The sequence below is a fragment of the Nerophis ophidion genome, linkage group LG21 (genome assembly GCF_033978795.1).
Source record: "Nerophis ophidion isolate RoL-2023_Sa linkage group LG21, RoL_Noph_v1.0, whole genome shotgun sequence".
Taxonomy (NCBI): domain Eukaryota; kingdom Metazoa; phylum Chordata; class Actinopteri; order Syngnathiformes; family Syngnathidae; genus Nerophis; species Nerophis ophidion.
The window spans coordinates 38494831-38504902 of NC_084631.1; the positions used below are offsets into that span (position 1 = coordinate 38494831).

Sequence of the window (10072 nt, forward strand, 5' to 3'; positions counted from 1 at the left end):
GATGACACGGTCTTGAAGTACCAGGACCATGGGAAATACAGTGCAGCCGGAAAATTCACTTCTCCCACATTTTGTTATGTTACAGCTAGAGATGTCTACATTATCGGCCGATAAATGCTTTAAAATGTAATATCGGAAATTATCGGTATCGGTTTCAAAAAGTAAAATGAATGACTGTTTAAAACGCCGCTGTACGGAGTGGTACGGTAAAACGCGGATGTTGCGTCTCCCAGTTAGGAGTTCCTCCCATCTCCCACACACAACACAGGTGTTGCAGCACGACTGCAGCATGAGAGGTTTACTGGTGACGCTTGATGACCTCATAATATTGTGAGAGTCCAGTCCATAGTGGATCTAACATAATAGTGAGAGTCCAGTCCATAGTGGATCTAACATAATAGTGTGAGAGTCCAGTCCATAGTGGATCTACCATAAGAGTGAGAGTCCAGTCCATAGTGGATCCAACATAATATTGTGAGAGTCCAGTCCATTGTGGATCGGACATAATAGTGAGAGTCCAGTCCATAGTGGATCGAACATTATATTGTGAGAGTCCAGTCCATAGTGGATCTAACATAATAGTGAGAGTCCAGTCCATAGTGGATCTAACATAATAGTGTGAGAGTCCAGTCCATAGTGGATCTAACATAATAGTGTGAGAGTCCAGTCCATAGTGGATCTAACATAATAGTGAGAGTCCAGTCCATAGTGGATCTAACATAATATTGTGAGAGTCCATTCCATAGTGGATCTAACATAATATTGTGAGAGTCCAGTCCATAGTGGATCTAACATAATATTGTGAGAGTCCAGTCCATAGTGGAGCTAACATAATAGTGAGAGTCCAGTCCATAGTGGATCTAACATAATAGTGAGAGTCCAGTCCATAGTGGATCTAACATAATAGTGAGAGTCCAGTCCATAGTGGATCTAACATAATAATGAGAGTCCAGTCCATAGTGGATCCAACATAATATTGTGAGAGTCCAGTCCATAGTGGATCGGACATAATAGTGAGAGTCCAGTCCATAGTGGATCGAACATTATATTGTGAGAGTCCAGTCCATAGTGGATCGAACATAATTGTGAGAGTCCAGTCCATAGTGGATCTAACATAATAGTGAGAGTCCAGTCCATAGTGGATCTAACATAATAGTGTGAGAGTCCAGTCCATAGTGGATCTAACATAATAGTGTGAGAGTCCAGTCCATAGTGGATCTAACATAATAGTGAGAGTCCAGTCCATAGTGGATCTAACATAATATTGTGAGAGTCCATTCCATAGTGGATCTAACATAATATTGTGAGAGTCCAGTCCATAGTGGATCTAACATAATATTGTGAGAGTCCAGTCCATAGTGGAGCTAACATAATAGTGAGAGTCCAGTCCATAGTGGATCTAACATAATAATGAGAGTCCAGTCCATAATGGATCTAACATAATATTGTGAGAGTCCAGTCCATAGTGGATCTAACATAATAGTGAGAGAGTCCAGTCCATAGTGGATCTAACATAGTAGTGAGAGTCCAGTCCATAGTGGATCTAACATAATAGTGAGAGTCCAGTCCATAGTGGATCTAACATAATAGTGTGAGAGTCCAGTCCGTAGTGGATCTAACATAATAGTGAGAGTCCAGTCCATAGTGGATCTAACATAATAGTGAGAGTCCAGTCCATAGTGGATGCAACATAGTATTGTGAGAGTCCAGTCCATAGTGGATCTAACATAATATTGTGAGAGTCCAGTCCATAGTGGATCTAACATAATAGTGTGAGAGTCCAGTCCATAGTGGATCTAACATAATAGTGAGAGTCCAGTCCATAGTGGAGCTAACATAATAGTGAGAGTCCAGTCCATAGTGGATCTAACATAATATTGTGAGAGTCCAGTCCATAGTGGATCTAATATAATATTGTGAGAGTCCAGTCCATAGTGGATCTAACATAATAGTGAGAGTCCAGTCCATAGTGGAGCTAACATAATAGTGAGAGTCCAGTCCATAGTGGATCTAACATAATATTGTGAGAGTCCAGTCCATAGTGGATCTAACATAATATTGTGAGAGTCCAGTCCATAGTGGATCTAACATAATAGTGAGAGTCCAGTCCATTATGGATCTAACATAATATTGTGAGAGTCCAGTCCATAGTGGATCTAACATAATAGTGAGTTTCACAAAAGCAGAATCTGTAGAGACACAGCTTCTTAAACTTGTACTTCCTTCCATCCATCCATCCGTTTTTCTTCAATTCGAACTCAAAAATATAAGCATCTGAATCGTCTTTTTGTCCCAAAGTAGTCATTATCCTCTGTCACAAAGTGAGTAGTTGGTTAGTTGTGGTGGAAGGGAACTGTGGTAACCACAAACTCATAAATCAGAAGTAGATGTATTGAGTATAGAGGCAACAGGTTTTCTATGATCCTGGTACCTGAATAGTTCCCGATAGCTTGCCTGTTCAATCTCATCTCCTTCTCGTTCTTATCCACAGTGCTCATGAGCATTTACAAGAGGTAAGAGTCTTTGCTATTCAGTAACTAAAGTTCTCATTTTTGACACTAATACGTTTGAGCAATTTACTGTTTTTTCTTTGGCAGACCACTCTCCGATCAGAAGCGACCACATCGATCAGGTGAGTCAGTTTTGTGTCGAGTTCTGGCATTTTCCTGAACTTTTCCCATCAAACTTGCGGTCTGTTAGAGCCATTTCTGACATATTTACACGTTTCTTATGTTTACGTACTTTGTTTAAAGTAAATTTAATTATACAGCAATAGCTTAAATGATTGTATATTTGCTATTTTGCTATATTATTGTTATATAATTTTAAATATTTTTAACTTCCTATCCATGTAGCTGTGCTCTATTAGTTTGAAAAAATTACATACAAACATATATTTTCAATGTAAACAAAAATCAAGGCATTTTCAACACATCTCCCCCCCCCCCAATTTTTTTTTTTTCATTTAATTTTTATTGACATCCAGCATTAGACATTCCTATCAATTACATCATATTTACATACATTACATCATATATGTGTTGTCTGCCCTATATGTCAAAATATTTTTTGGTTTGTATCCCAACTGTGCCATCCTCCACCCCAAAAGGAAAAAAAAAGAAAAAAAACAAAATAATAATATTTACAGATAAATCAATTAAATAAATAAAAACAATAATCTATGAATAATGATCAGAAATACAATAAAATAATATAAACAGATAGTAAATAATAATTAAAAATGAAAAAGAAAAAAATACGGAAAAAAAACATTTATATATATATATATATATATATATATATATATACAAACAAACCCCGTTCCCATATGAGTTGGGAAATTGTGTTAGATGTAAATATAAACAGAATACAATGATTTGCTAATCATTTTCAACCCATATTCAGTTGAATATGCTACAAAGACAACATATTTGATGTTCAAACTGATAAACATTTTTTTTGTTGTTGTAAATAATCATTGCCTCTAGAATTTGATGCCAGCATCACGTGACAAAAGTGGCAATAAATACTGATAAAGTTTAGGAATGCTCATCAAACACTTATGTGGAACATCCCACAGGTGTGCAGGCAAATTGGGAACAGGTGGGTGCCATGACTGGGTATAAAAACAGCTTCCCAAAAAATGCTCAGTCTTTCACAAGAAAGGATGGGGCAAAGTACATGGATGCAAAGGATTCTGGGTACTTGTTGTGTTGCATTTATAATGTGTTACTGTGAGGATGTTCTCCAGAAATGTGTTTGGGTTCACAGTGTGGTGCATATTAGTAAGATTGTTAAAGTTATTTATATCACAACCTTCAGTGTACTCTGTGTCTCCCAGTATGCCTTGCAGTCGCGTACGTGTATCTGCGGAAGCCAAATACAACATGTTACTGGACTGGCAAGATGTCTGTACATGTTGTAGAAGACGTTACTTGTTACTGTTATATGGGTGACCACCAGCGGTAAATCGCGAGAATGGTTTGTCTTCTTTCATTTTTGAAACGCGTCAAAATGTAGAGGGCGCTAAAAGTAAAGCCATCACGGCACGCCCTCAATATTGTTGTCCGAGTGAAAATCGAAGAATGTTGACCCCGGGTGATGTCTGGAAGAGGCTCCGAGAACCGGAATCCCCCCGCAACATTCAGGGGGTCGGCGTTTGTGCAGCTGAGCCACTTCAGCGTGGCCAAAGAGCCGCGGGTTGCCATCCCCTGATCTAGAGAAATCACTCCACGTAAGCGGCATGGCCGGAAACCAACATTGAATGACCGTGACCTTCGATCCCTCAGACGGCACTGTATCAAAAACCGACATCAATCTCTAAACGTGCTGAAAATTTTAATTTTCCTCAAGGAATAAATAAAGTACTATCTAATCTAATCTAAAGGATATCACCAAATGGGCTCAGGAACACTTCAGAAAACCACTGTCACTAAATACAGTTGGTCGCTACATCTGTTAGTGCAAGCTAAAACTATGCAAAGCGAAAGCCATTTATCAACAACATCCAGAAACGCCGCCAGCTTCTCTGGGCCCGAGATCATCTATGATGGACTGATGCAAAGTGGAAAAGTGTTCTGTGGTCTGACAAGTCCACATTTCAAAATGTTTTTGGAAATATTCGACATCGTGTCATCCGGACCAAAGAGGAATAGAACCATCCGGATTAGTATAGACGCAAAGTTCAAAAGCCAGCATCTGTGATGGTATGGGGGTGCATTAGTGCCCAAGGTATGGGTAACTTACACATCTGTGAAGGCACCATTAATGCTGAAAAGTACATACAGGTTTTGGAACAACATATGCTGCCATCTAAGCGCCGTCTTTTTCATGGACGCCCCTGCTTATTTCAGAAGACAATGCCAAGTCACATTCAGCACGTGTTACAACAGCGTGGCTTCGTTAAAAAAAGAGTGCAGGTACTTTCCTGGCTCGCTTGCAGTCCAGACCTGTCTCCCATGGAGAATGTGTGGTGCATTATGAAGCGGAAAATACGACAGCGGAGACCCCGGACTGTTGAAGGACTGAAGCTCTACATAAAACAAGAAAGGGAAATAATTCACTTTCAAAGCTTCAACAATTAGTTTCCTCAGTTCCCAAACGTTTATTGAGTGTTGTTAAAAGAAAAGGTGATGTAACACAGTGGTGAACATGCCCTTTCCCAACTACTTTGGCACGTGTTGCAGCCATGAAATTCTAAACTAATTATTATTGGCAAAAAATATATTGTCAAAAAATATTCAATTCAAATAATTTGCAAATCATTGTATTCCGTTTATATTTACATCTAACAATTTCCCAACTCATATGGAAACGGGGTTTGTAGTATATTTCCGGGTCTAATAAGAGAGGATTTTCTTCACAGGTCATGAGGATGCTACCGAAGACTTTGGCATATATGAGTTTGTCTCCATACCTGGGAAAATGGACTCTGCCCAGGTGTGTTTTTTTTTTTTGTCTCCCTCGCACAGTGGTACCAAAGGTGAGGTCCGACCACAACCTGATTCTTTTCTCTCTCCAACCCGTCCTGCAGGCGTCATGTCGATCTCTGGCTCGCCTGGAGTCCGTGCAGGACATGCACACCACAATCTACGACGTGATCCGACACGTTCCCGAGACTCCCGGACAGAGTTTGCTAAAATGACTTTAAAAAATAATAATAATTTATACTGTTTGTAAAGAATCCCTCACTATTTTTGCACCAGAGACGTGTGAGTGCACATGCTGATTGTGCAATAAGGTAGATCATTTATGAAATTATTTGTATTTAATATTTAAGATCGCAATGGCCATGACATAACGAGAATGCAATCAGATCCCCTCTTTTCTGACTTACCGTCATTTTTGGACTATAAGGCGCACTTGAAATCCTTTCATTTTCTCAAAAATCCACAGTGCGCCTTATAACCCGGTGCACATAATGTACGGAATCATTCAGCTTGTGCTTACCGACCTCAAAGCAATTGTATTTGGTACATGGTGTAATGATTGGTGTGACCAGTAGATCTCACATAAGAGATATGTGTAGACTGCAATATGACGCCAGTAAACAACAACACTTTAAATGTTCCATTGAAAAGAAAAAAACATTACACACGGTACTCAAAAATCCGTCAAAAATGTTTGAAGCCGTGCCACCATTACACCCGCTCATCGGCAGTGCGCCTTATAATCCGGTCCGCCCTATGGTCCCCAAAAAAATATGGTTTAAATGTTGTTACAATGTTGGATACTCGTGTTGAAAAATGCCAAGGTGTCAAATTATAAGTGTGGAGGAGGGCGTGGCCTTCCGTGGAACAAGGAGTGCCAGGACCGGCCTCAAAGACAGCAAGACAGGTGCGTAGATGGCCCAGGTGGGCCTTGTTATCTAAACACCTTTCACCTTTATTAGCAGCAGCTGTGATGAGACGAGTAGTGGGAGTTGGAGGTGCTGCTGAGCGGACGCAGGAGAGAAAGACAGTTTGCTGGAAAGCAAAATACTTTTCAGCAGAATGTAGAGGTTGCCATCTAGTGGGTTCTTCAGACCACCACACACTGCCAGGAGAGCCAGGAACTGTTTTATTTTCATGGAATAGTGCAAAGTTCGGGAAAAACAGTGGCAGAGGGGTTAGTGCATGTGCCTCACAATACGAAGGGCCCGAGTAGTCCTGAGTTCAATCCCGGGCTCGGGATTGATTCTTTTTGGAGTTTGCATGTTGTCCCCGTGACTGCGTGGGTTCTCTCCGGGTAGTCCGGTTTCCTCCCACCTCCAAAGACATGCACCTGGGGATAGGTTGATTGGCAATACTAAATTGGCCCTAGTGTGTGAATGTAAGTGTGAAAATTGTCCGTCTATCTGTGTTGGCCCTGCGACGAGGTGGCGACTTGTCCAGGGTGTACCCCGCCTACTGCCCGAATGCCGCTGAGATAGGCTCCAGCACCCCCCGGGACCTCAATAAGGGACAAGCGGTAGAAAATGGATTGATGTTTGAAGCTGTATAACCATTACACCTGCTCATCGGCAGTGCGCCTTATAATCCAGTCCGCCCTATGGTCCCCAAAAAAAAACGGTTTAAATGTTGTTACAATGTTGGATACTCGTGTTGAAAAATGCCAAGGTGTCAAATTATAAGTGTGGAGGAGGGCGTGGCCTTCCGTGGAACAAGGAGTGCCAGGACCGGCCTCAAAGACAGCAAGACAGGTGCATAGATGGCCCAGGTGGGCCATGTTATCTAAACACATTTCACCTTTATTAGCAGCAGCTGTGATGAGACGAGTAGTGGGAGTTGGAGGTGCTGCTGAGCGGACGCAGGAGAGAAAGACAGTTTGCTGGAAAGCAAAATACTTTTCAGCAGAATGTAGAGGTTGCCATCTAGTGGGTTCTTCAGACCGCCACACACTGCCAGGAACTGTTTAATTTTCATGGAATAGTGCAAAGTTCGGGAAAAACGGTGGAAGAGGGGTTAGTGCATGTGCATCACAATACGAAGGTCCTGAGTAGTCCTGAGTTCAATCCCGGGCTCGGGATTGATTCTTTGTGGAGTTTGCATGTTCCCTCCGTGACTGCGTGGGTTCCCTCCGGGTAGTCCGGCTTCCTCCCACCTCCAAAGACATGCACCTGGGGATAGGCCCCTCCCACCTCCAAAGAAATGCACCTGGGGATAGGTTGATTGGCAACACTAAATTGGCTCCAGTGTGTAAATGTAAGTGTGAAAGTTGTCCGTCTATCTGTGTTGGCCCTGCGACGAGGTGGCGACTTGTCCAGGGTGTAACCCGCCTTCCGCTCGAATGCCGCTGAGATAGGCTCCAGCACCCCTCGCGACCCCAAAAGGGACAAGCGGTAGAAAATGGATGGATGGATTTTTGATGCCGTACTACCATTACACCTGCTCATCGGCAGTGCGTCTTATAATCCGGTCCGCCCTATGGTCGAAAAAAATACGGTTTAAATGTTGTTACAATGTTTAGTAGTCATGTTGAAAAATGCCGAGGTGTCAAATTATAAGCGGGAGGGGGGGGGGTCTGCTGGGCCCGCCGCGGAATGGCGCGTGCTAGGACCGGCCTTGAAGACAGTGTGACAGGTTCGTAGATGGTACAGGTGGGCCTTGTTATCTAATCACCTGTCGCCTTTATTAGCAGCAGCCGTGATGAGACGAGTTGTGGGAGATGGAGGTGCTGCTGAGTGGACGCAGGAGAGGAAGACATTTTGCTGGAAAGCAAAATGTAGAGGTTGCCCTCTAGTGGGTTCTGCATTGGTGGGGGACATCTCTGCGCTGCTGACCCATCTCCGCTGGGGATGGTCTCCTGTTGGCCCCACCATGGACTGGACCCTCACTATTATGTTAGATCCACTATGGACTGGACTTTCACAATATAATGTTAGACCCACTCGATGTCCATTGCATCCGGTCTCCCCTAGAGGGGAGTGGGGGGGGGGTCACCCACATCCGCGGTCCTCTCCAAGGTTTCTCATAGTCATTCACATTGACATCCCACTGGGTTGTGAGTTGTTCCTGAACCGAGGATGTCGTTGTGGCTTGTGCAGTCCTTTGAGACACTTGTGATTTAGAGCTATATAAATAAACATTGATTGATTGATTGATTGGTTCTTCAGACCACCACACACTCCCAGGAGAGCCAGGAACTCCGGGTATAACACTGTTTTATTTTCATAGTATAGTACAAAATCTTTTGTTTTCCAGGAAACTGTCTTTCTCGCCTGCGTCCGCTCAGAAGTACCTCCATCTCCCACTACTCGTCTCATCACGGCTGCTGCTAATAAAGGCGACAGGTAATTAAATAACAAGGCCCACCTGGGCCATCTACGCACCTGTCGCTGTCTTCGAGGCCGGTCCTGGCACACCCCGTTCCGTGCAGGCCCGCAGGCCACGCCCCCCTCCACAATAAGTTTCATACATTTTGCCGTCAGCCAGCAATCTGTTTTATTAATGCCTCAGTTCTTATTTGGACATTAAGTCAAGCTTTTAGCGGCTATTTTTTGTATGAATCGATCTGTGTGCCGGTGTACCTATTGTTGTGGCCGGGTGAATCTGCTTAATGTTTATGATGTTTTTTACTTTTTCTGCTGTCTGGAGAAAAAAAACAAAACAGCGGAGACAACTTCAAGATATATAATTCAAACTAAGTACATTTTCAAAAGATACATTGATAGTTTTGAAATGGGCGGGGTGTGGTTTCATTTGCAATCTGCGAACATCTTGCAAAAAAACTCAAAACACGGCTTAGAGAAGAAAAAAAAAAAGGACTTTGGCGCACAATTGACACCAAAGCATATTTAATATTTATTATGTGGAGCACAAGGATGCATTTTAAATGTAGATTAAAATCAGCATACATCAAATATAAAGATTGTCTTTTCAGTCCAATATGCATTTTATCATTTTGTGTGTAGTTTTAAATATTTTATGTTTCCAAAATGGAGTCACAGGTGTTTTCATTTATGACTTCATGACAAGTTGTAAATATTGTACAAAGATTATATTGAGATTATTTTAAAATGTACTATAAATCTAATCTATTGTACAATTCCGACTATTTATTGCTATTCTAAACTACTTTTTCACAAGTGTAGCATTGGCCTGCATGGAAGTGATGATGGATGTGAATACGAAAAAAAAAATGGACAGTTTGCATCGATATCATTGTTTTGTATTTTATTAAAGATGCTCTATTTGAGACATTTCTCAGTATGGGTCGTCCTTTACTGTACGTTTATTTTTACATTTCAAGTTACAGCTTCTCCTGCAGGCACAAGACATTGAAACAACGTTGAAAACTTGATAAGGTAAGTCCTGACGTCAAGCAACTCAAAGCTATCTTTCAAACAACATGCTTTTTGATGATGTTTAATCACGATTAACCATTGAATTTTGGTCATTTTTTACCAGTATTCTACAACACAAACATAATGTTGAAACAACATGCTTTTTGATGACGTTTAATCAACGGTTAACCATTGAATTTTAGTCATTTTTTTAAGCAATATTCTAAGACAAACACAACTTTGAAACAAAATGATTTTTGACGACGTTTAACCATTGAGTTTTGGTCATTTTGTAACCAATATTCTAAG

The 10072-nt window shown here is 41.6% G+C and overlaps 1 protein-coding gene across 2 annotated transcripts in view; it reads left to right on the forward strand.

The window, feature by feature from the left end:
- The window catches only part of hepacam2 (HEPACAM family member 2), a 40481-nt gene extending 30806 nt beyond the window's left edge, over window positions 1-9675 (forward strand). For both annotated transcript variants that reach the window (XM_061882572.1, XM_061882571.1), the window contains 4 exons: window positions 2492-2513; window positions 2598-2632; window positions 5366-5439; window positions 5534-9675. In XM_061882572.1, the coding sequence (XP_061738556.1) occupies window positions 2492-2513; window positions 2598-2632; window positions 5366-5439; window positions 5534-5644 (242 nt within the window). In that variant the 3' untranslated portion in view covers window positions 5645-9675. The remainder of the gene's footprint in view (window positions 1-2491; window positions 2514-2597; window positions 2633-5365; window positions 5440-5533) is intronic.
- The last annotated feature ends 397 nt before the right edge of the window (window positions 9676-10072 follow it).